At 57.7% G+C, this 23,716-nt stretch overlaps 12 protein-coding genes across 12 annotated transcripts; 5 read left to right on the top strand and 7 right to left on the bottom strand.

The window, feature by feature from the left end:
• Positions 1-170: 170 nt before the first annotated feature.
• PHYSODRAFT_328597 (hypothetical protein) lies at positions 171-2,093 on the bottom strand (the record flags this gene model as incomplete). Its single annotated transcript, XM_009524913.1, has 1 exon — positions 171-2,093. One exon carries the CDS (start codon positions 2,091-2,093, stop codon positions 171-173), a length of 1,923 nt encoding a protein of 640 aa, XP_009523208.1.
• A 1,358-nt stretch (positions 2,094-3,451) lies between these two features.
• PHYSODRAFT_245891 (hypothetical protein) lies at positions 3,452-3,895 on the bottom strand (the record flags this gene model as incomplete). The annotated part of the gene is made up of 1 exon (XM_009524914.1): positions 3,452-3,895. One exon carries the CDS (start codon positions 3,893-3,895, stop codon positions 3,452-3,454), a length of 444 nt encoding a protein of 147 aa, XP_009523209.1.
• Positions 3,896-4,183: 288 nt separating this feature from the next.
• On the top strand, positions 4,184-4,885 carry PHYSODRAFT_245966 (hypothetical protein; the record flags this gene model as incomplete). The annotated part of the gene is made up of 3 exons (XM_009524915.1): positions 4,184-4,289; positions 4,360-4,607; positions 4,712-4,885. The coding sequence occupies 3 exons, from the start codon at positions 4,184-4,186 to the stop codon at positions 4,883-4,885; spliced, it is 528 nt and encodes a 175-aa protein (XP_009523210.1).
• A 188-nt stretch (positions 4,886-5,073) lies between these two features.
• Positions 5,074-6,507, bottom strand: PHYSODRAFT_298604 (hypothetical protein; the record flags this gene model as incomplete). Its single annotated transcript, XM_009524916.1, has 2 exons — positions 5,074-5,237; positions 5,433-6,507. 2 exons carry the CDS (start codon positions 6,505-6,507, stop codon positions 5,074-5,076), a joined length of 1,239 nt encoding a protein of 412 aa, XP_009523211.1.
• A 671-nt stretch (positions 6,508-7,178) lies between these two features.
• On the bottom strand, positions 7,179-7,505 carry PHYSODRAFT_328602 (hypothetical protein; the record flags this gene model as incomplete). Its single annotated transcript, XM_009524917.1, has 1 exon — positions 7,179-7,505. The coding sequence occupies one exon, from the start codon at positions 7,503-7,505 to the stop codon at positions 7,179-7,181; it is 327 nt and encodes a 108-aa protein (XP_009523212.1).
• A 299-nt stretch (positions 7,506-7,804) lies between these two features.
• On the bottom strand, positions 7,805-9,511 carry PHYSODRAFT_497016 (hypothetical protein; the record flags this gene model as incomplete). Its single annotated transcript, XM_009524918.1, has 9 exons — positions 7,805-7,966; positions 8,052-8,190; positions 8,254-8,411; positions 8,482-8,562; positions 8,648-8,737; positions 8,807-8,866; positions 8,965-9,075; positions 9,157-9,276; positions 9,419-9,511. 9 exons carry the CDS (start codon positions 9,509-9,511, stop codon positions 7,805-7,807), a joined length of 1,014 nt encoding a protein of 337 aa, XP_009523213.1.
• A 359-nt stretch (positions 9,512-9,870) lies between these two features.
• PHYSODRAFT_245857 (hypothetical protein) lies at positions 9,871-11,117 on the top strand (the record flags this gene model as incomplete). Its single annotated transcript, XM_009524919.1, has 2 exons — positions 9,871-9,877; positions 9,901-11,117. 2 exons carry the CDS (start codon positions 9,871-9,873, stop codon positions 11,115-11,117), a joined length of 1,224 nt encoding a protein of 407 aa, XP_009523214.1.
• Positions 11,118-11,335: 218 nt separating this feature from the next.
• Positions 11,336-13,263, bottom strand: PHYSODRAFT_298607 (hypothetical protein; the record flags this gene model as incomplete). Its single annotated transcript, XM_009524920.1, has 4 exons — positions 11,336-11,588; positions 11,661-12,769; positions 12,845-13,050; positions 13,131-13,263. 4 exons carry the CDS (start codon positions 13,261-13,263, stop codon positions 11,336-11,338), a joined length of 1,701 nt encoding a protein of 566 aa, XP_009523215.1.
• Positions 13,264-13,680: 417 nt separating this feature from the next.
• PHYSODRAFT_298608 (hypothetical protein) lies at positions 13,681-15,678 on the top strand (the record flags this gene model as incomplete). Its single annotated transcript, XM_009524921.1, has 4 exons — positions 13,681-13,851; positions 13,925-14,873; positions 14,979-15,241; positions 15,607-15,678. 4 exons carry the CDS (start codon positions 13,681-13,683, stop codon positions 15,676-15,678), a joined length of 1,455 nt encoding a protein of 484 aa, XP_009523216.1.
• A 664-nt stretch (positions 15,679-16,342) lies between these two features.
• On the bottom strand, positions 16,343-19,844 carry PHYSODRAFT_354312 (hypothetical protein). Its single transcript, XM_009524922.1, has one exon. The coding sequence runs from the start codon at positions 19,825-19,827 to the stop codon at positions 18,265-18,267; it is 1,563 nt and encodes a 520-aa protein (XP_009523217.1). The 5' UTR covers positions 19,828-19,844; the 3' UTR covers positions 16,343-18,264.
• Positions 19,845-22,038: 2,194 nt separating this feature from the next.
• PHYSODRAFT_384899 (hypothetical protein) lies at positions 22,039-22,690 on the top strand (the record flags this gene model as incomplete). Its single annotated transcript, XM_009524923.1, has 3 exons — positions 22,039-22,086; positions 22,139-22,498; positions 22,568-22,690. Coding segments are annotated over 3 exons (531 nt in total), but the record flags the coding sequence as incomplete, so codon positions are not given.
• A 125-nt stretch (positions 22,691-22,815) lies between these two features.
• On the top strand, positions 22,816-23,421 carry PHYSODRAFT_403766 (hypothetical protein; the record flags this gene model as incomplete). The annotated part of the gene is made up of 2 exons (XM_009524924.1): positions 22,816-23,008; positions 23,063-23,421. Coding segments are annotated over 2 exons (552 nt in total), but the record flags the coding sequence as incomplete, so codon positions are not given.
• Between the last annotated feature and the right edge of the window lie 295 nt (positions 23,422-23,716).

The raw sequence follows: 23,716 nt of genomic DNA on the forward strand, positions 1-23,716 counted from the left end.
CTTTCTCTCGCGCCTGGTAAATGGCAGCCCCCTCGCATCACAGTCCCGAACACCACTACAGTCGGAGCACGAATAAGTACGATATCTATTGGCCAATCACAGCGCACAACGGATCTGAGAAACTCTGAGGCGAAGCCATCTCGGCAGTCGCGCATCGTGACACAGACGCTTCAGTAATAGGATTGGAGTTGCCGCTCGAAGGACGGTGCGCGCGAGCGTTTCCGCGGCGAAAACTCCTCAGCGGCGTCCGAGTTGCGGTAGACGCTGTGCGACCGGTTGAGGCGCGGGTCTCGAGACGAGAGGCGGCTCTCGGCCGCCTGGAACACGCTGTGCGAGCGCTTGCGGTAGTTGGGGGACGACGCGCCTACGCCCGAGGAGGAGGACTGCTGCTGGTCGCGGAACGCGTACGAAGGAGGCTCACCTGGCGGCGGTGGCGGCACGAAGTTCTGTTGCTGCGGGCTGTAGAGTCGTCCCACACTCTCTGAGACCTCGTAGTCGCCGCGGTTGCGTTGCGTCGATGATCCGGCGCGCACTCGGTTCTCCTCGTCGATGTAGGACTCCAGGCAGTGAACCATGTACTGGTTCCGGTCCAGCGTCACGGTGCACGAGTACTTGTTGTGGCTGTCGTGGGTTGTGCCGTTCTCGATGTCCGCCTTGAGGTACCAGCAGCGCTTCATATGGTGGCCCACTTTGAGGCAGTAGAAGCACGACACCGGGCCGCCATACTTGTTGCTGTCGTTGTCGTACTTCTTGTCATACTTGTTGTAGGGCTTGTGCGAAGGCTTGTCGTATCGACTGTAGGACGCGAACTTGTCGTAGCCCCGCTCCGTGTCGTGCTTGTCGTAGCGGCTGCGTTTCTCGTAGGTGTCGCTCTTGTCGCGCTTGCTGTCGTCCTTGGACGATCGAGATGGTTTGTCCGACTGCTCTGCCGACAACTTCTTCGAGGCGTCCTGCGAGCGAGTGCTGCTTGAAGTCTTCTTCTCACCCGACGAGGAAGTGGTGGACACTTCCCCACTCGTCAGATCCACCGTGTTGTTCGCTGTATCAATGGGCGGCGGGACTGGTTTGCTTGTCTTCGATGTTTTCTCGGAGCTTGGCGCCTCAGCCGCGCGCTTCTCCGCCGGCTTCTCCCCAGGCTTTTTCGCGGGGTTGCTGACTGGCCGGTCCGCTGGCTTGTTCGCTGGCATCTCAACTGTCGTCTCCCGAAACTTGGTCTCTGTTTGGACCACAGGCTTCACCGCAGCAGATTTGTCCACTGCCTTTTCCGGTAGCTGCCCAACTTGTCCATCGGCGGGGCTGCTGCTACCTGTGTTGCTAGTTTGTCTCACCAATGTTGCACTGCTAGGAGCATTCACTGCCGCCTCTGCCTGAGCCTGCATCCGCTCACGCGTCGCGATCACTTTCTCAACCAGCTCCGCATACGGCACGAACGGCCTGATGCCTCTCCACGAGGCCGCCATGGGTCTCCACGCGCTAGGCAGAGTCTGTACGAGAGAGACGGAGCGGAATCCGTCCGTGAGCTCGATGCCCGTGGCCAGCGCGTACTGCTGCATGAGCATCTCCCACCTCGTGATGAACTCCCGCACCGGCTCGCCCTTCTTGTCCCCCAGGCGGATGTGATGCAGCACGCGGTGCATCTCGTACACGTCATGCGCCCCGGGGCTGCTGCGGTTGCCGTACAGCGCGCAGAGCATCTTCCAGCTGTCGTAGATGTTCTTGTTCAGGATCGCGCACTCCACGTCCGGGTGCAGGAAGCGCTGCAGGATGCTCTTGGCGTCGGCGCTCTCGCGCAGCACCTCCCAGCGGCTGAGGCGGCTCTCCTGGGCGACGGCGGCGGCGGAGCTGTGGCCGCACGCCGCCTCCTCCTTGACCATCGCCTGATCGTCGTCGACGTGGATCACGGGGCACCGGGGCGGCACCTCCTCCCCGTCGAAGGTGAAGGGCTGGCTGCCGTCGTAGCCGCGCACCATGACGTAGCCCAGGAGGTGGTAGCGCATGAGCTCGTTCTCCACGCGCGCGCGCCACACGCGGAAGTCCGTCGTGCCGTCGAACACGCGGACGCTGCTGCTGCTGCTGCCGGCGGCTCCTTCCATATCTTCCGCTCTGCTTCTGCTGTTGACGCTCTCTCTGTATCTATCTGCCTGGAACGCGGGCTTTCTCGCTGCTGGGGGGGGGGTCTTATTAGGCGGATGGGGGGGGTCTGTCTACTTGGACCCGCGGTTTCCTCCCTCCTCTTCTCGGGGCCGAGGCCGTTCTTGTTGCTTGCTCGCTTGCTGCTGCTTGTTGCCGAGTGGTCGCGGATCGAAGAACGACTGCGAGACGATTTTCTGCGCTGACTGGCGAAACGCTCTGTTTATGTGGGGGTACGCAGCTGAGGCACATCGCCGGCACCGACGGCGTGTGACACTAGCCGTCGCTTGAAGTCTGTTGCCCGAATGGACCATTCGCTGCGGCGGCACTGCTCGTGAGAAGGTCGCAATGAGATCTGCCTCGAGCATGGGATCGGTAGACTTGAAAGCTTAGAGGTCCGCACTGCAGTGGAGCTGGACGGAGCGCCCTCGAACATCGATTTTGGTGCTCGACGGCGTAGCTTAAACTTCTGACCTCAACACAAGTACGTCGCATCGTGCAGCAAACAGCAAGTGTGGATTCATTCGTCAATACACAAGTACACGCACTACGCACTCCCGGCTGCCTTGCGCTGCCAACTCTACGAGCCAAAATGGCGCTCGAATGAGGGCTGCTGCCGTGGAGGGAAGTAGAAATCGGCGTCACCACGCCCCGAACTCTCTCACCTCGGTCGCCTCGATAGACGCTTTGCGATCGCCCAGCTCGATCGCGATACATACTCTGAGACCGACCGGATCGCCCACCACGATAGACGCTGTGAGATCTCTGGGCTCAGTCTCCTCGGTACACACTTTGGGATCTCTCGGCTCGGTCGCCTCGGTACACGCTTTGGGATCGACCCGCTCGGTCGCTTCGGTACACGCTTCGTGATCGCCCCCGATCGTCCCGAAAACCATTTTGCGTTGGTCGCCCTCCACGGGATGGACTGCGCCATCGAACTGCTGGACGAGACTGGCTACGTCGACTGTAGTCCCCCTCGACCACGGTCGTCTTCACTCCCCCTCTTTCGGTCTCCTTGTGACGTCGGCGGCCCATACGCGGATCGCTTTGTCTTTTCAGCGATATACGCCTCGAGAGCCTCCACCATCGGCTGCGTCCGTTCTTTCGTTACAGTACACGCATAGGTGCTCCGCTCGTTGTGCGTCGCACCTTTCTCGATGTCATTCAGCAGTTAATTGCACTGCTCGAACGAGTGGTCGGTCCGGAAGCAGTAAAAACATTTCTCGTTCTCGTCGAGCTGCCTTGTTCTTTCCGGAGCCGCTCGCGACAGACTCCGTTGTCTGCTCCTGGGGGAATCTTCTCGTGGCCTGGCGTGGCTGCGCTAGCCTTCCGCCAACACCTTCCCAAGTAATTCGGAGTACGGCGTGATCGGTCGAGTGCCCTGCCAACCAGCCACGAGCGATTGCCACGACGTAGGCAGTGCGTCCTCGAACATGGCAGATCTGACCGAGGCGGGGAACTCGCTTCCCGTCGCCTGCTCAAAATGCTGCATCGTCATGTTCCAGTGGGTGGCAAACTGGTCCATGGACTCGTCCTTCTTCTCGCCGAACCTCATGCGACTCAGAGCGCGGTACATGTCGTTGATCTTGATGCTACCCCCGCTTCCGTACAGCGCGTAGAGTGTTGCCCACGAGTCATGCGCGTTCTGGTTTGCAATCTGCGTTTCCACCGTCGGGTGAAGGAAGCGCCGCATACAGTTCACAGCATCGTTCTCCTCCTTGAGCGCATCCGCGTCCGACAGAGCTTCGCGGAGCTTCGGCTGCATTTGCTTGCCCTTGTACGCGAACGACTGAGTGCCGTTGAGCCGAGGACGTCGCCGAGCAGACCGAGCGAGATCAGCACGCTCTCCACGCGCGCTCGCCACAGGCGGAAGTCGTTCGTCCCGTCAAACACAAAGCAGCTCGCTTCTTCTGCCATTTGACTTGCTGCTCAGGCTGCAAAAGGCCAAGTGAGCCTTTCAGGGCAAGGCGCGGCTTCAACTTGCCTTGAAGTTTGCCTTTTCAGCCAATCAAACGGCCATTCAGCCGAGTCACTTACGATCAGCCCGTTGGGCATGACGGACAAGGAGCATGGCGACGGAATGCGCGAGGTGGGAGACGACGCCGTGTGGTCGCTGTCTTCCGCCAAGCCTGGCAACGGCGTGGACCAGCTGCGTGACAGTGCGTGCTGCAGATTTTGTGTGCTGGGACGGTGATAGAGCTGATGATCTTTTGCGTCTCCAACGGGCAGACAATATGGACACGTACTGGCAGTCGGACGGCGTGCAGCCGCATCTGATCAACATCCAGTTCTCCCGCAAGACGGCAGTGAAAGAGGTGGCGCTGCACCTGGACTACAAGCTGGACGAGAGCTACACGCCCAAGAAGATCGCCATCCGCAGCGGCTCCACCGTGCACGACCTCAAGGAGATCCACGTGCAGCATATTGCCGAGCCCAGCGGCTGGATCTCCATCCCGTTGCACTCGGACGAAGAGCAGGTTCGTCTAGTCGGACTGCTACATGTACAAGTAGTGAGTGAGCGGCAAGTGACGGTTAGTACTGTTGCTGACCTTTGGTTGTCGTTGCTGGTGCGCTTGGGCAGGTTCCGCTGCGCACGTTCTTCTTGCAGATCGTGATTCTAGCGATGCATCAGAACGGACGCGACACGCACATCCGGCAAGTGAAGATCTACGCGCCGCGTGAGGCCAACGTGCTCGACTGGACCATTCCCGAGGCGACCACGCCACAGTTCGCAGCGTACTCCTGTATCCGTTAGCGCCGCATTTACACTACTTCTTCAAACTTAATTGCAGCATGCACAGCTTGAACGACGGGGCCCACATTAAGCAGTCCATGCACTAATTCGAGCGGGCACCTTGCACCTAAACGCTGCCGGCCTGCGTTCACTCCAAGGTGTGTAAGACATCCATCCACATACAAAGATCACCGTTCTCTATTGCTAGATTACTTTTTCTTCTTCTGGTGCGCAAGCTTCTTGTGGCGCTTCTTGACGTGCTTCGGAATCTTTGTCGCCCGCTTCGCCTTCTTCTCGTCCTTCGTCTCCTGCTTGCGGACCTTCTTGTTCTGCTTCTCCAGCGCCTTCATCTTCTCACGTTCCTCACGCTTTTCTTGCCGGAACGCAGCGCGCTGTTCGTCTGTGAGCTTTGCCTTTCCAGAAGGTGAATCCTCGTCCTCATCGTCTTCGTCGTAGTCGCTACCAGACTCATCGTCGCTGTCGCCCTCCTCATCGTCGTCGTCATCCTCCTCATCGTCATCAGAGTCTCCGTCGTCGTCTTCATTCAGCAGATCCATGATGCGCGTACCCTGCATTGCTGGAGCAGGCACCATCCCCTGCTCAACTTCGAGACGGGAAATAGCCGTCACCAACGACTTCTCCATCGTTCCTTCCTGGTACGCGAGCTGCTCGCGCTCCGAGTGCAGCACTTCGCCCAGCGAGCGCGGGATGAAGGTGCTCATGAAAACAGCCTCGTCCACCTGCTCCTCGTTGGTCCGCTCCACGGGGCGCTCAGCGATCACGCGCTGAATGGCTTCAAGGTGGTCGTCTACATCCTCGTCGGCAATACGCGAGTCCGTGACGAAATCGAAGAGCTCCTGCGTGGTCATGGGGTTAAGCGCGCCGGTCTTGCGGAAGTAGTCTGCGATGTTGCGGCAATCCTTGCGCAGGAAATCGTTGGCGCTCGGGTGCTCGTGCTCCACGGACTGCGACACGTCGATGAAGTAGAGCTTGGTCTTGTAGTACAGGATGTTGTACTCGCTCAGGTCGCCGTGCACGAGGCGGCACTTCTGGTACATGGTGCGCATCATCTTGACGCAGTAGAGGTAGCACTCCCGGTACCTGGAGTCGCTGATCTTGGCGTCTTTGAGGCGCGGGGCGGCCCAGCCGTCGCGACCGATGAAGTCCATGAGCAGCACGTGTGAGCGCAGCAGGATGGGCGCGGGGCAGTAGATGCCCGCGTCGCGCAGGCGCCGCAGGTTGCGCATCTCCTTCTCGGCCCAGAGCTTGACCATTTTGCGCGGGTTGCTCTTGGAGTAGCCGTGGCGGAAGCGGAACTCGCCCGAGACGTACTTCTCGCGGTCCTTGAAGACCAGGATGGACGTCTTGTACACCTTGATGGCGCCCTCGCGGCCGTCGGGCAGCCGCGCGTGGTATACGTTGGCCTCCTTGCCCGTGCTCAGGCAGCCGTTGATCTCCGTCACGATGCCGTGGTTGAGCATCTTGTAGAGGATCATGCGCGTGCGCGGGTCCAGCACCTGCTCCGTCGTGGCGCGGTCGTCGCGGCCCGTGTGGCGCGTGCGCCCGCTCTCCTCATTGCGCAGCGTGCGCGCCAACTGGTTCTCGGCGGCCTTGGACAGGCGGAAGTCGTCTTCGTCCTTCATGGCGGCGGCGGCGGCGGAAGTCGGCGAATGACCAGCAACCAACCGACTGGACTGACGTTTGACATGGGTACAAGCTACCTACGGGAACATATAAGTAAATATGGATTGGAGTAGTGTAAATACGGATTTTTGATTTGCTTGCGGGACGGGTTCAACACTTCATTTTGCCGCGATGGACCACGAGAAGACGGAGGCGTACGCGGCGCTGGCGGCGCAGCTGATGGAGCTGCACGCGTCCGTCGCGCTGCTGGCGCAGAACGTGGAGAAGATGGCGCGCACGGACGAGGAGGTCACCTCCATGACGCGCATCTTCAACGGCGTGTACGTGTCCTTCCCTGCGCGGACGTTAAAAGCGGGGAGAAGTGCTGACTGTTGCTGCACCTGCAGGTTTAAGAACGCGGCACAACAGACCAACTACCGAGAGTCGCCCGCGCCTTAGTCAAAAATGACACCTATCGTAGGAAGACAAGAGGGGCACCCCCGTTCTGTTACGTGCTGAACGTCCGGTTGGGGCTGCCTACTCAAGTAATTTACTGTTTTCAATACCTCTGAAGCTCATGCAGTGCTACCACCGATGGTCACTACAGCCACGCGTACGTACGTCCTTCAACTCACATTAATACAGTGCGGCTAAGCGGACAGCTCTGTTCTCAAAGCCACCTGAAGCCACATCACTTCGGCAGCATTAGGACGCTGAGTGGGGTCTGCCGCGCATTGCCCACGTGAATCATCGACTGCGGTCCTGCCGCGGGAAATTCCGCACGAGTCATTCGAGCGGCTACCCTTTGCAGCGTAGCCGTCATCGGGCGACCGTGTGAGTTCAGCATCTCCTGCTTGGCCTGCTCGTAGGCACGTCCAATTGCTGGCGTGTTGATGGTCTTATTTTCCATGCTGCTCGTCACGTTTTTCGCCCACAGCATGACCCACAGCTCAATTGGAGGCTCACACCACGCACTTCCATCGAGCTTTCTGCGGTCGCCTTGCGGCTGTTGGGGCATGTCGTCCCGTACACTACATATACATGTACGCCTGACGCACTGAACTACCGGATTAAAAAAGCTTCGTCGGATACTTTGGCAGTATAATAACTTTTGCGTCGTTGGATCACTGAAGCACATCAAAGCTTCAAAGCACACATAGCTACAAAAGCATGAAGGAGGTGAGCTAGCGACTCTGTAGGATCCCATCAAGATTGCGCTTGAACACCAGACTAACCCAGCTCATCTGTATATCACAGCCTGCACTCTAATACAATGCCTTAAACTGCAGCACAGTTGTCCGCGCTTTCATGAACAGCTTACTCGTCCTTTCTGGCGCTGTTCATGTCGTCACTAGGTGGCGCAACCTTGCCTTCCTCCTTCTCTTGGTTCGATGACCGCTGCTGCTGCAAGAGATCGGTGCGCGTGGAGTGGCCGCCTCGCAGCATTTGGGCAGCCCAGCGACCAATTTTGCGCCGACGCTGTTAATCAGTAAAGCAAAGTTGGTTAGTTGCGAAATCGACAGCGCAACGAAACACTATTGTGTTAACGTACGTGAACATAGACGGTAGCCGTCCCCCAGCTCATCGTGAAGTTGACGCTCTTGACCACTTCAAACAGACCCGTACGCAAGACGTGCGTCGTCGAGATGAAAAACGCCCCCTGCTTGAGCTTTTCAGTTGCCAGAGAAATCTGGGCCCATTCCCTTCAAATACACAGTTTTTGTTAACATTTCCTTCTTGTAACAACGCCATACTTGCACACTTACTTGTCATTGAAGCAAGTGCCGTGACAAAACACAACGTCGCCGTCCTCCCACTTGGTCGTGAGAAGGCTGCCGGTAATGAAATCGATATCCGTCTTCAGCAGAGGAGTCTTCAGCTTTTCTAAAGCGGCCTTCCGCTTTTCGGCGCAGTGCACCAGAGGCTGTGCGCAACAATGAGGCTAATAAGAGCACGTCCTAAACGTGTTAAGCTCCACAGCACTAAAAGCTCACCTCCAGCAACTCGATGCCAATAGCCTGGTCAAACGGATGCACCAAGCTGGCCGCAATCACCGCCTTACCGGTGCCAGAGCCCTGTTATTAGATACAGCAACAAAATCTACCGGATTAGCAAAATGTGTAATTTAGAGCACTCATTCTCGTAACGGTGGCGGCGTACCAGGTCGTAGAAGATGGGAAACTCAGGAAGTGACGGAGCCACCCAACGGATGATGTCAGCGAAGGGGAAAAACAGGATTTCGCCGTACACCTTGAGCATCACCACAGGTTAAACACGAGATACACATTGACCTCGTTTTATTGGGCACATGCCGCTCACATAAGAGGACTTGATGAGGTTCGAACTTTTGCGCGCCTCGCTCGACAGCTCCTTCGCGTACTACACGCACGAATCACCACACCACCGTCAGTCTGCTAATAGACCGCATAACATCTAGCAACTCGATTCAAGAAGAAAAATGCTAATGCGCCACCAACCTCCGCGCCGAATCCGCGGTACACGCGCTCGAACACCGCGAAGGGTTTCTCAAAGATCATGCCCAGCACGAAGTCTGACACCTTGAGCTCTGCGATCTCCTCCCGCGTGACCTGTTGCAATAACACCACCGTCCCTGTATCAGCACCATCGCCCTCCTCCCTTCTTCTGCCCTCATCCACGAGCATCCTCACGTCCGGCACGAGACTCTTCATGTCCTGCAGCGCGCCACTGCCCCGCAGCTGCGCCACGCCCTCAGCCGAGCGCAGCAGCGCCTCCACCTGGTCGCGAGCTTCCAGCGCCTTCTTCTCAGCCTGCAGCCAATGGGAATGAGCCAAAAAAGCACGAGAACACTCGCGTCAGGCCACGACACGCGTCCAGACAGCGATTGACACACTTGACGTCGGCTGCCACCGCCCCCAAAGACGCCAAAGGACGGGGAAATTGCGAGCTCACCAGCTGCCAGGATTCGTCGCTCGGCTCGTAGTCGCGCAGCCGCGGCGCCAGGCGCTTGAGCTCCGCCACCATCGCCCCCAGGCTCGCCGCCATCTTCCGTCGGTCGATACTTCTCGAGTTTTGACAGGCTAGTCACGAGATCCGATCCCTGATTGGTGGATGGAGTCGCGGCGGATTGGACGAAAATTGATTTTAAGTTTGGTGACGCGCATGGGTGACGTCGCTTCTGCTGACGTACTTGGCTTCTTGCTGGTTTGGCAACTTGAGGGACTCCGTCTCGCCCATGAGCATGAGCAGCGCAGAGGCCACGAAAGCGGGGAAGAAGAGCTTCATCTTGAGCGAAGGAAGGGGTATCCTTTTTGGCTGGGTAGCTCGCTTGAGACTTGCTGCCCTGCTGGAAAGTTGGAGAATGACATTTCGTTTACCGAGAGGCGCAAGCCGTAGATGTGAAAATGCACGGTGTCAACTACAACTCGCGCAAGGGTCCGGACTGGGCCCCGACAGCTCCAAGTGCAAGTCCGCGGCCGAGGTGCAGAAGGACATGTTCGCGCTCAAGGGCATCACCGACAAGGTCCGCATCTACTCGCTGCTCGACTGCAACCAGGCCGAGCTCATCCTGCCCGCCGCCAAGAACGCCGGTCTCAAGGTGCACCTCGGCATCTGGACGACCAAGAGCCACGACTACCTGCTCAAGGAGAAGGCCAAGCTGGCCTCGCTCATTGACTCGGGTCTCTACGACAACAACGTCATTGGCCTGCACGTTGGCAGTGAGACGGTCTACCGCAAGGAGATCACTGCCAACACGGCTATCAGCTACATGAACGAGATCCGCAGCTACCCCCGCAGCCGTGGCAAGAACACGCCCGTCACCATCGCGGATGTCATCGACATTTTCTACGACAACCCGCAGATGGTCGACGCGGTCGACTCCGTCAACGAGTTCGCCTACTGGGAAGGCGTCGACGTGAATGAAGGCGCGGCCAAGACGCTTGACCGTATTCGCGCTATCCGCGTGACTGCTGCGAAGAAGAACAAGCGCATGGTTCTCTCGGAGGTGGGCTGGAGCTCCGACGGTCAGCACGCCAAGATTGGCGTGGCCTCCCCCGCCAACCAGGCCAAGGTCTTCTCGGACTTCTTCCAGGTGGCTCGCTCGATGAACGTGGAGTACTACTGGTACACCGCGTTCGACTCGCAGTGGCGCGTGACCAACGGCGACGACGTCGTGGAGGCCAACTTCGGAGTGTTCAAGGAGGACGACACGATGAAGAGCAACTTCCAGCAGCTGACGATCGGCTGGAAGGACCCCAAGGCGATCCGCAACGCTGGCACCAACTTGATGCTGTCGGAAAAGAACGCCGGTCTGTACATGTCGAGCAAGTCCGGGGACTGGCTGGTGGAGGAGCAGCAGACCTGGTTCTTCGACGCGGCCACCAAGCAAATCCGCTCCAAGAGCGCCGACCGCTGCCTGGGCGCCTACCAGGGCTGGGACGGCGGCATTGTGCACGTCTACCGCTGCATGGACAACGAGCCCAACCAAAAGTGGACGTTCGAGAGCTCGACCGGCAAGCTGAAGCACGCGGCGCACCAGGGTTTCTGCCTCGACACGGACCCCAAGCAGAACAACAAGGTGCAGCTCTACGGCTGCTCGCCCAACAACGCGAACCAGAAGTGGGCCATTCTCAACCCTGCCAACATATAAGTAATCAGAGCGCGCACGTAGTGTTCTTCAGTATCACGTTGTCCTAGAAAAGGTGGACGCGGAGTCACGACAACAACCAAATACAAGGCATTGTGCAGTTGAGTCTAGCCGCCGTCTTTGAGTTTCAGTGGTGGCCAATACTTAAGTACTGTTAAATTCTTTGCCACTGTCGACGTCCACCACCAGTTTTTATGTTGTTTCTCTTATTTCTTTTCATTCTACTGGTTCGTTGCGCACCCTGCCGTGGTCGGGGCCACATCTTCTTCGTCGCTCACATGTTTCCGGCTCATCAAAACAGTGCAATACGCCTGCAGTGCCTTTTTCCCGCTGCCGAGCACGAGGTCCCGGGTTTCGTGTAGCGCGGCGATTTCGCGCTTGGTGTCGCGCTGCTCCTTTTGAATCTCTCGCATACATTTCTCGTGTTGCCGCTGCGCTTCGGCCGCGTACCCCTTCTGCGGTTTGCGCCGGTAACTGTAAACATCATCATCAACAACAACAAGTTAGGCTTGCCACGGCACTACATTCCCTTGACGACACCCTTACACTTTGTGGTATGTCTCCTCCCCACCGACGACGCAGTCGGCAGCTGGGGTGGTGCGCAGCACGAAGCTCGCCTTCTTGGCGTTTTTGGTCGGCGATCGGAAGTACTGCTTCATGAGAGGGCTCAGCTGAGCCGCGTTAAAAAGGGCCCGCTGCTGGTGGCGCCGAAGGCGGTGTGAAGCTCCGAAGCCATCTTCGTCGTCCAGATCCGCACTTGAGACTGGTGTAGCAGGCGATTCTAGGATCTTGGCGATGCTGTTGTCTCCGATCGCCAATTTCCCCAGATAGGACGGTTCACTGGCCGATTTCGCAAGCGATTGCGAGGTTTGCGGCGATAGAAGTCTCGGGAGGTGGGAAATGTCAGGAAAGCCTCCATTCCTTGCCGAACTACCTCCTTGCGTGGCGCCATCGCCTATCGCCCCAGCAGAGGCAGAGCCTGACAATTTGCCCATAGGCTTGATCTTGGCGCCCAGATCGTCCACAATTTCCTCGGGAAAGTATTGCCGTCGCATGGATTGCACCGAGGCCGGCGTCATCTTGAGACCAAGCAACAATTGGCACACGAAGAGGTAGACGTCGTTCTTGAACTCGGTCGAGTAAAGGTGGCGAGAGCCTGGAAAGAGGTAGTGGAACCCCCAACAGACCGCGCTGGCGATGGCGTATGGGTAAACGCGAAACAGGTAGTCCATGTTCCCACGTAGTGCAGCCACCATTTTCACGTACTTGGAGCTGATCTCGTCTGCGAGTGCTCGCTGCTGCGCCAGCGAGTTCTTCTGGTAGAAATGGCAGAAGACGAGCCAGAAGACCTCCTCAAAGAGCGCCCCCGACAACTCGGACAATAGAAAGCGCTTGAAGTTACGCCGCCCGTGGTTGGTGTGGATCCGCTCGAACGTGTGCAGCAGCAGCAGGTTGGTGTTCATGTAGACGCTGCTCCTTAGATTCGTCGCCCCGCCAGTGTTGAAGTCTGCGTCATTCATCCCATACACGAAGCTCTCGACGGTTCGAGTGATGTGGCCCTCGATGCTCGCCTGCAGTTGCTTCTCGATCTGTCCTCGCGCATTCCGGCGATTGTCGCCCTTGTGAACCTCCAGCTTCTTCTTCTTGAGCACTTGCTGGATAGTGAGCGGAGGCCGAGCAAATGTTAGGACATTAACGCGAACCAATAGGCCCTCTCAATAAATTCCTACCGCGTGGGTTCGAGTCTTCTCGTCTGGACCAAACAGCCGCTCCAGCATGGCTTGGTTGCTCGCCAGTGTAGTGGACGAGGTGGCTCGGCTTTTGGCGGCTGCGGCGCCTCGGCTTTCCAGTGTGTCCACGAGCGGAGGGACCATTTTGGAGCAGTAGTCCGAGTTGACCCGCAGGTCGCACTCGAGCCCGTGCTTACGGTTGTTCGCTGTGTCAAAAGGTAGTCATTCGAGTGAGTTTGTGAGCCTTCAGCGAGGCAGCAAGCTAACTGCTTCAAGCCTTGCAGACCTGTCGTCTGCAGCGAGTTGAGTCGCGCCGAGATGATGCCGATCATCTGCGCCGTGATGGCCTCCTTCTGGTGGAGCGACTGCTTCACCTCCTGCTCGTCGTCCTCCGTCCATGCTGCTCCACGCTGCGCCATGAATTGATCGATCTGCGGTGGCGTCGATGGACGGATTGGCCGTATAAATAGAGCCCCGACTTGACTGCCAAACGCGAAGTGTGGCTTTGACCTCGCACATGGGCATGGACTCGGATACAAAAAGCATACTTGGAGGGTAACTAATATCTTGCAGTCATTCCCATCGTCCTGCGTCGAGCAACTGGAATTGATCATCATCGACTCGCTTCAACTTAACCCCCGACACATGTTAAGCATGGCGTCAAAATATAAGCCCCTATCTCGGACAAACCCTAAGGCCACAACATTTTGTGGCAACTTTTATGTCGACGAAGTGAGTCGATTGCGAAAAGGTCCGCTCGACTTTCCGCGAGTCTCCAGCGCTGCGCTTAGACCGCCATCCCGAGTGCCGAGACGCCAGTCAGTCAGCCAGCCACCATGTCCGCCGACCCGTCGCTGGAGAGCGACAGCTGCAGCGAGAGGCGCTTCTTCGAGGAGCGCGAGCAGGTGCGCGGGCTGCTGCAGAAGCTGACGCAGACGCGGCTACCGACGCCCGAGAGCGACGTGGACCGCGACTTCCTGGCCGCGCACAGCTCCGTCACCAGCACGGTACATTGCTATAGATGCTGGATGATGCTGTCGTGTTTGGGCTAATTCCTCCTCCTCCCAATTAATTCCGCAGCTGGACAAGTACCTGGAGCAGTCGCACCTGCTGGACCCCTTTCTGCACGAGATGCTGGACCCCATCGTCAGGGAGATCAAGCGGGTCATGGCCGAGAGGGCCCAAGCTCAAGCTCAAGATCAAGCCGAGGGCGTGGCCTTCCCGTGCCAGGTGTACCGCAACCCGCGGCTGCACAAGCTCTTCCAGCTCGTGTACCACCTGTGCAAGGTGCGCGGCTACAAGACGGTGGTCAAGCTGCTGCCCCACGAGGTGAGCGACTTCGAGCCGACGCTGCAGCTGCTGCAGTCGCAGGACCGCGCCGACCACTCGGCGTGGGAGACGCGCTACGTGCTGCTGCTCTGGCTCTCGATGCTATGCCTCGTGCCCTTCGACCTCAACACCATCGACTCGGCCGCCGAGAGCTCGAACGGGGCCATCTCCATCGTGTCCAACATCGTCACGCTCTGCAAGGACTATCTGAGCGACCCGGGGGCGACGCAGGTCGCAGCGGCCGTGTGTCTGTCGCGACTGCTGAGTCGACCGGACATGGAGCAGCACTACCTGACGCAGTTCCTGAGCTGGGCCAACAGAGAGCTCATGACTGTGTCGGAGGGCAAGGACATGCGCGTGCTACAGTTCAAGGTGACGGGCATCATGTTGTGTCTGGCGCATATCGCCAAGAACTCACCCCGCGAGCAGCACATCGAGGCCAGCCGCATTTATTTCGCCTCCGTGATGAAGCTCGTCGCCCACCTCACTGAGGACGATGCGCGGTCGGACCGACCAAGCAGCAGCACGTTGCACCGGAAGCTCAGCGTGAAGCTTGTGCAGCGTTTGGGGCTGCTGTATTTGCTGCCCAAGGTTCGGTCGTGGCGGTACAGTCGAGGCCTGCGCTCGCTGGAACTGAACATGCAGTCGTTGGGGCTGACCGCTGGCAGCACCGTCACTTCGATGCCAAGCCATGCGCAAGGTGCGTCTGAAGACGATGACGACGATGACAGCACGTTCGAAGTGGTGGAGGAGCTCGAGCAGATAGTTGAAGTTCTATTGTGCGGGTTGCGCGACAAAGACACAGTGGTGCGGTGGTCCGCTGCGAAGGGAATCGGGCGAATCACGGGGCGTCTACCGTATGAGTTTGCCGACGATATCGTTCAGTCTGTGCTCGAGCTTTTCGTGGCGACGGAGGGCGATGGAGCTTGGCATGGAGCAAGTCTAGCGCTAGCAGAACTTGCACGCCGTGGTGTGTTATTGCCGCAGAGACTCCCCGATGCCGTGGAGTGCGTCGCTAATGCTTTGAAGTACGACATTCGCAAGGGTACATACAGCATCGGCTCTCACGTACGTGACGCGGCGTGCTATGCGTGCTGGTCTTTCGCGCGAGCCTATGAGCCGTCGTTGCTTTTGCCGTGGCTAAAGCAAGTTCTCGCGCCTGCGATGCTGGTCAACTGTGTTTTCGATCGCGAGCTGAACTGCCGTCGAGCTGCATCCGCGGCGTTTCAAGAGAACGTTGGGCGGCAAGGCCGGACGAACTTCCCGAATGGCATTGATCTACTCACCAAAGCCGACTATTTTTCCGTGGCGAACTTGCGCCATGCTTACCTGGATGTGAGTGTGTTTGTTGCGAAGTACCCGGAGTATCGTTACGCACTCTTGGAACATCTCATCGAGTCGAAGATTGTTCATTGGGACGTCCAAATTCGTAGCCTCGCTGCCTCGGCACTAGGAAAGATCGGAGCGCTGGACCCGCCACACGCCATGACTCGCATTTTTCCTAGACTGCTGACTTCTGCTCTATCTCCTGATGCCGAGGTCATAGTTCGACACGGCGCAGTGATCAGCATCGCCGAGATGCTAATCTGCTTGGCCCAGCTACCAGTATTTATTGATGGAGAGCTGCAAAAGAAGATCAAGATGCTCCCAATTGAGGTGGATAAGCGGCGTCTGTTCCGTGGACGCGGTGGGGAGATGATCCGGACCGGTGTGTGCAATGTGATTGAAGTGATCTCGAATTCCCGATTGAGCCTGGGGTTTGCTCACGTGAAGAAGTATTTAGCAATGCTCGAAGAGTGCTTTGTCCACCCGAGTGATGGTGTCCGTGACTCAGCTATTGACGCCTTCGGTGCCTTCACAGCTCAGTACTGCCCCAGGATATTCGACAAAGGTAGCCCAGCCCATGTTAAGTACATGCAGGAAATAATCCCGCGATACATCCGCTCCGGAATCATGGTAGCTTCCAAGGAAAAGGGTGTATCGGTCCAGGCACCAAACCCAAACGTTGCTGCTCGCCGAGGATTTATCCGTGCAGTAGGAGTCGCTGCAAAAGAGCTGGTTCAGCCATGTATAAAGGAAGTTTTGGGTGCTGTCATTCGATCAGCATCGCTTGAGGTGCCTGCGACAGAGGATGAGGATCCCGGAAGCCGGGTGGCAGCAGTTCAAGCACTCGTAGACCTGAGTTCCCGACCGCCAAATGAAGTTGATCTCCACGGCATGGAAGATGCGGTTGTGCAGACGCTCGTTCGGTGTATCCATCAAGACTATCGGCTAGACGAGCGTGGAGATGTCGGCTCCTGGGTTCGCAAAGAGGCAATGCTGGGCTTGGAGAAGCTGCTGCTTGGTGAGAGCACGCACGCACAAAACCAGCACTTTCGTCTTGTTGGGGCAGTCGTGAGTACGGAGTACGGTCAAGGTGTGATTGTCGACGGATTTTCGGAGCGAAAGCGCAAGATTGAAGAAATCAGCGGTGTGTCGGATTCGGACCCGCTATGCTGCGTTAGATTCGAGAAACCGGCGCTGGGCTACTACTACTTTGGCCCCAACGGAGTCGGTCTACTTCGCGCAGAGAAGCTGTCTATGAACTCCGACGGCAATTGTGTCAGCAGGGCGGAGTTTCAAATGCCGGACATTGCCGACCGCATGCAACTTGCAGCAGAGACCAAGAGGCCCAATTCAGCATCGTCACTGCCATTTGCTCGACGGTTGTCGCCAGATCTTGTGGGCGCAGTTGTAAGCTGCGCTACTTGTGGTCACTGCGTTGCTTGAAACTAACGTGCACCTTGTCCTTGCGTTCATGTACAGTTCGGAGCGTTGGCGAAGCAATTAGCTGAGAAGCTTGACAACATGAGGATGACAGCTGGAAGTATTTTGTTCCGATTACTACACTCAGCCAGTGCCCGCGTCAACGGCATCCCGGACCGTTTCCAGCTCGAGAACCAGATATTCCCGCCTAACCTGACTGTGAACTGGTCCATGGCGCACGACACGTTTCCCCTGGTCGTGAAGATGATGGATATTCCGGAACTCATGGAAGAAGTTGCGGCGGGCCTGGTTATCAGCGTGGGAGGATTGACTGAGAGTGTCGTGAAGGCTTCCAAGAACGCTCTCTTTGAGTGGGTGCGCGCACATTTGCAGGCGAAAGACTTCGGGTTGCTGAGTCGGTTCAGCTTTTTCTTGGTGACGCTGCTGACACGACACCACCAGGACGACCGCGTTACAATTCCCCTCATGAAGACGATGGCGCTGCTGCTGGAGTCGAACCTGCTACGCTTTCTGTTTGAAGAGCGGACGGCGGAAGATGGAAGTGTTACGGCTGCAACCGACTTTGGGGAACAGTTGTACACAGCTCTACGCGACGAAATTCAGAAGTGCACGGCAGTCCCAAAGCTTAGTGCTGCGATTAGCGTGCTGATTGGTTTGCTTCCAAGTGACCCCGAGACAGAATCCAAGACTTTGCGAGCTCTGGTGCTGTTCCTTGGGCACAAATTCCCCAAGGTGCGGAAACTGACCGCGGAGAAACTTTACACGCGGCTGCTTCTTCACGATGAGATCATTGACGAGGAAAAGGTTGGTGGCTCGATACAAGTGCGCAGTTTTTTTCCTCTGCGTGCACTTATATGGTGTTGTGTCTCCAGTACGATGCCGTGGTCGAGATCTTGAGTGACACAGCATGGGACGCTTCGGTAAGATCGCAGCTTCATTGGACTCGAGACGCCCGCACCGATATCAACTGACAACGTTGTATGTTACGTTAACCCACAGATTTCCCAGGTGCGCACTGCGCGAAATGAGCTGCTAGAACGTTTAGGCATGGGCCTTCCCTCAAAGAAGACGTACGTGCAAACTTCGCGTTGTGTTGTAGTTCTCTCATTGGTTTCTGCGCAGCTAACGATCGGCGGTGCTTTGTCGCGTCCAGATCGGCGCCAACTGCAGAGACGAAGGCGACCGCGCATGGAGAGGCGAGCTACAAAACCCTCATCAAGGAAATGGGCTATTAGCGAGTTGTATTGGAGGCAATAACACTTGAAAGTAACATGTAAGTTGCAGTAAGTATCCCCAGCGATATCTTTCTAGCATAGCAAGCACTCTTAAGTCTCGAACTCGTGCCTGTCTTCGCCAATGACGGTGGTTTCGTACGTCACCTTGACCCTGCCGCCTGTGGCGCCTTCGCTCAGGTAGATGAAGACGTTCATCATGAACCACGTGAACACGGGACTCCACGTCTTCTTCTCCAACGGCTTTATGACCCCGGTTGGCTTGGTCATGGGTGTACCCCTGATGCGCTCGAACACTTGAGTCCACGAGTACTTCTCGCCTGTCGTGCCCAGGTACATGTTGAGAAGGTCTTGCTGCAGCTTGTTCACGCAGGGGCCCGAGAAGAGGAGACCCAGTTCGGTGTCGTTCGGACGCGCGCTCAGACTGCGGTCGGCCAGATTCGACGACGACCTCAGCGCGTACTTCCCGTCCACAATGAGGATGTTGGAATGCACCTTGATCAGCACACCGTCATGCTCGAGACGGCCGACTTGAAGGTGCTGCCACAACTCATCCAATGTGAGGCCGTACGCCAACGCGCAGTCCTCAAGCTGCTCGAGCGACCACTGAATGGACAGTGTGCAGTACGTGCGAGCCAGGAACGATGGTTCGTCTTTCTGAGCGGCGTTAGTCAGAATGAGCGCGTGGAATGGCTCCCCCTTGCGATGAGCTTGACTAATACGCGCCACGATCGCAGGGCAGATGCGGTTGTGCTGCAGCGAGCCGCCAGAGATCATGATTTGGCTCTCCAGCTGCACCGAGTGCTTGGCGTTCATGATCATGTTGACCATGCAGTTTTCCTCTCTCCAGCCTCCAGACACGAGCGGGAACGGGGGCGACTCCATGAACTGGTCGTAGTAGCGCTTCTTCTCGGCCGGCTCGTGGTTAGCGTGGATCCATCTCACCATATCCGACGTACAGCGGCAGATGACGCTGAGCTCGTGCCAGTAGTAGCCGAGATGGTTCTTGCGCAGCCAGCCCTCACGTTCCGTGTTCACGTCGCAGCCCGTGGCCATGATGGTCTCCTCGTCGATGCACAGGTACTTCTGGTGGTGGAACGCGTACCGCGAGTTGTTGGACAGGTATCGCGTGAACCAGCTCGGGCCGAGGTCGCTGACAGAGCAGGCGAAGTGCACTTCCGGCGGCAAGATGAGGCGAAGATCAGCGATCGAGTTGGTCCCGTAGTCGCGCACGGGGTTGTACAAGATGTGTACGTCGACGCCGCGGTTCACCGCGTCGCGCAGTAGCGACACGAACGTGTTGTCCTTGTGATCCTCATTGGTCGTGTGGAGGACCTGCGTGAAGTCACACAAGAAGGTCGAGTAGTAAATCGACTTGCGGGCGGACACCAGCAGCTCAACGATCGCCTCCTGGCACTCACGGAAGTCGCGGAACGCGCGCAGCTCGTTCGCCTTGGGGCCGTCCCCCTCGGTCGCCCACTTCATCTGCTGGAACGTGAAGTCCGTCTCGAACCGTTCCTTGTCCCTGCTCTTCTGGTCCAGCAGCTCGTCCATGGGGCGGTCGACTGCCTTCACCGCCGTCGACCTTCGGCCGTCTCCATTGCCATCGGAGTCCACCTTGACGAGCAAGACGCAGACGCCGCAGATGGTGATCATGATGCCGCCCAGGAAGTACACGAGCGCGTCGGAGCTGTAGCTGGCCATCTCGTTGTAGAAGATCATGCCACAGCCCATGTTGCCGATGATGATGAACGCCTGGTACAGCGGGATGAACTTGAGCGTGCCGAAGAACTCGAGCCCCTTGTTGAGGAAGAAGAGCTGCGGCACGAGCGCGCATGGAATGGCGAGCACCAGGAGCAGGAAGAACGGGTTCAGGAGCACGAGCCAGTCCTCGTGGCGCAGCGCCGACTTGGCCACCTCCACGACCGACTTGGTCGCGAGCGACGTGAAGCCCGCCATGACGCCCGCGCACGAGCTGAAGGCGAGCAGCCCCACGGGGTGGCGCTGCAGCTTGTCCGTGTGCACGCGGCGCAGCAGCAGCGTGGCGTACGTCAGCGCCAGCACCGTGTAGGCCAGCGGGAAAATCGAGTCTCGGGCCAGCAGGCGGGCCAGCGACTTGAGCGTGTACGACTGCTGCGGCACGTCGGCCAGCTGCGCCGCGTACACGTCGACGCCGACGCCCAGCACGATGAGCGCGCTCGAGAGCAGGTCGTAGACGCCGAAGCTCTCGCGCAGCACGAAGCGGCCCAGCAGCGCGCTGTAGATGAGCGTGAGCGCCGCGAAGGGCGCCTGCACGGCCTGGCCGAGGATGCCGAGGTTGATGACGGCCGAGACGGTGCCCACGGCCAGCAGGAAGAGCCCCGCCAGGTACGCGCTCTGCATCGTGGCCGTGCCCAGCGCCGAGTTGCGCGCCACGCGGATGTGCGCGTACTTCTGGCAGCAGTAGCCGCTGGCCGAGAGGAAGCTGCCGAGCAGCGAGTTGAGCACGCCCGCGTAGAGGCTCGAGGCGGCGTCCAGGCGCAGGTCCAGGCGCGGCCCCAGCGCCAGCAGCGCCAGCCACGACAGCGTGCAGCACACGCTCAGCAGCATGGCGAGTAGGAACCAGCGCGGCAGGCGGGAGGGCGGCGAGTGGGCAGGAGGCGAGGAGACGGTCAGGCGCACGTCAGCAGGCGGCGCCAGCAGCGGCGTGCGCTCCGAGGCGGCGGCGGGTGGAGGGGGAGGGGCGCGGCTCATTGTGGGCAGCGCGTCGCGTCAACACGCGCGGGCGGCGGAGACAAGCGCGGCTTGCTTGGAGCAGGGCTCGAAAGTGATCTTCTTGTCAAGTGTAATCAGACGATGTGACAGGCGGCCAATGGGCGCGCGCGAGTGGGAGGAGGGATGTCAAGCTGATTTGGAGGATAGAGTGGCCTGTTCACCCCCTCCTTGGCAGAAGCTAGGTGAGACCGCTGCGGTCCTCTGTCTCCGGCACGCCACCTCTGTGGGTAGTTTTACCGTTGGAGGAACCAGCGACGGACTGGGATAGCGTACGACTTATCTACGCGTTGGCTTTGCTGACGAGGATACTGCGCCGAGCGAGGATACATGGACCCCTTTTTATCTGGTCTGGGCTCGCAATTTCATTGCTATGCTGCTTAGTGACTATGTAACGGACCAATAACTGCTGAACTATTGTGCGATTTTACGTATCCTGCGTGATAAACCTTGAGTCAAAGTTTGATTTGATTAGGCAAACCAACAGAAGAGCCTTTGTACTTTTGTTTTGTAGTTGTATCCCGGTCGCAGATACTGCTCGCAGTAAACGTGTATATGCACACCACAGTCTAACAAGTATCCCCCCTTTAGCAGCCCTGCTCTTGGTGGGCCACCAAGATCAAATTTGCATTCGTCCGAAAGTGTGTCAACATTTGGCAAAGTTGAAGCAGACATGGCTACACTGATCTTGAAACGACGCGACACATCGCGCATTCTGCTCTACCTACTCCCGACCATGCCGGCCGGCCTACAGGAACAGGAAGCCCGCGCGCTGCTGGCGCTGGCGCTGCCCAGCGCTCTGTCGACGTACTGCTACTTCGCCGTCTCCATCACAGAGCTGAGCGTCTGTGGAGTAGTTTCAGACTTGAATCCACAACGGACGCAGGATCTACAACGGACGCATGGCGATCCTTGCCAGGAGTCGCCGTGCTAGCAGTCGTTCTAGAAACCAACCGGCAGGAGCTTCGCGAAGCTGCATTCAATACACTATCGCTTTTGCATTCAACAGCACAAAAAACCACAAAGTATACTTTAGTTGCGAGCAGTTCGCAATCGATAGTCAAGTAGACCAAGATGTCGTCACGCTTCAGGCTGGATAGCGACGGCGACGCGGAGATGACGGTTCCGCAGCCGGTCTACGAGTACATCGTGCCGCCAAAGCTGGTCGACTGGGACCAAGCATCGCTAGTGAAGTGGCGGAGGGCACGAGAGCGAGGAGAACGTGAGGGAGCGCTGCGAGTGGACGGGCGAAGACTACAAGGCCGTCGTCCGGAGTGTACGCAGTGCTATTCATCCTGACATGATGACGTTCCTCGCTACGTACGAGATTGGCAAGGACAAGGCGCAGATCACGGACGAGGACATCATGAGCAAGGTCAAGGAGAGGTGCGAGATCACGAATCGCGACTATCTTGCGAATCCCTCAGCGCTTTTCGCGCAACAGCTAAAGATGGACATGACGGTCAAGGATGTGCCTGACCGTGTGTCCAAGTATTTCCGGCAGTTCGAGAAAATCATTGCCGACAACGGCTTCCACGAGAATCTGGGCCGTGGCTCCCCGACAGACGATGACTATGTGGCACGGATGAAGCAGAGGACCAAGATTCTGGTCGATAACCTGTCGCCACCCATGCTGCGGGACGAGATCAAAGGGATGCTGGAGTTAGTCAAGTTTCGCCACATCCGCATTAACGATCAGTTACTGTACAAACTGGTACTCGAGCGTGCTGAGCTGCAGCAATTATTCTACAATCGTTTCCGACAAGCTGATGCTGCGCACACAACGTCTAAATCAAGTAACCGGAAGAGCGGCAAGGCTGTGTCTGTGCCGGGGAATATCGTCGTGAAACGGTGCAACAGAGCCCGAAGGGCAGCATCCAAGCAACGCTACACGCAGGAGGCAGCGACGTTGCACGGCCCCAACAAGGTAGTGGCCCTAAAGGACGACCGCCGCCGCGCACGGGATGCCTACATTGTAAGGGAGAACATTGGCTGCGGGATTGCCCGGTCGCCACACCTGATGAGAAGAAAGCTGCACGGGAGGCACAGCAGTCCAAGAATTGGAAGGTGAAGAGAGCGGTCGTTGGTAAGCAGCAGGAATGTGGGGGTGGAGCAGAAGAAGGCGCATCTCCAGCAAAAGGCAGTGATGACGAGGAGTATACAGTCCTTATTAACGGAGCTGTGGAGATATCGATGTGTCCAGACACGGGAGCAGACAAGTGCATTCTCCCGGCGGATGCAGTGAACCAGGTGCGGGCGATGGGCCGCACACTTACGACTACACGCCTACTCGAACCTGAACCAGTAGAAGGAGTCGGCGGCAATGTCACATTTTGTCATGAAGCAGCGCAGATTGACGTGCAGATCCGCACGTCTGCAGGGCCAGTGAATCTCTACAAGCTCGACTGTCTGGTGGTGGAAGGTGAAAAACAATTCCTTCTGAGCCGAAAAGTGATGAAACGACTGGGCATTGACGTGAAGCGCGCGTTCGAGCAGCTCGTAAATACCAGTATTGAGCTTAATCACGATGATTTTCCTGATGAACCTGAGGTGGGTGAAACCGTGGATGCAGAGATTAAGTTTGAGTTGGATCGGATGTGTGAGGAGGTGAAGAAGGTGCTAAGTGACTCCCAGTACAAGGACTTTCGAGATGATGTAATTATGCTCAGCAGGGAGTTCAGCAGACTGTATCGGACACGGATCGGACATGATGAGCCAGCACTGGTAGAACCCCTGGTTGTCACGCTGAAGAAGGGAGAAGAGCCTGTTCGCTGCAAGCCTCGCAGATATCCTC

Source organism: Phytophthora sojae (assembly GCF_000149755.1).
Source record: "Phytophthora sojae unplaced genomic scaffold PHYSOscaffold_3, whole genome shotgun sequence".
In the NCBI taxonomy this organism is placed as follows: domain Eukaryota; phylum Oomycota; class Peronosporomycetes; order Peronosporales; family Peronosporaceae; genus Phytophthora; species Phytophthora sojae.

Excerpts from the sequence above, each read along its gene's own strand:
- PHYSODRAFT_354312 (XM_009524922.1), bottom strand. The coding sequence starts at position 19,827 with ATGATCACCATCTGCGGCGTCTGCGTCTTGCTCGTCAAGGTGGACTCC.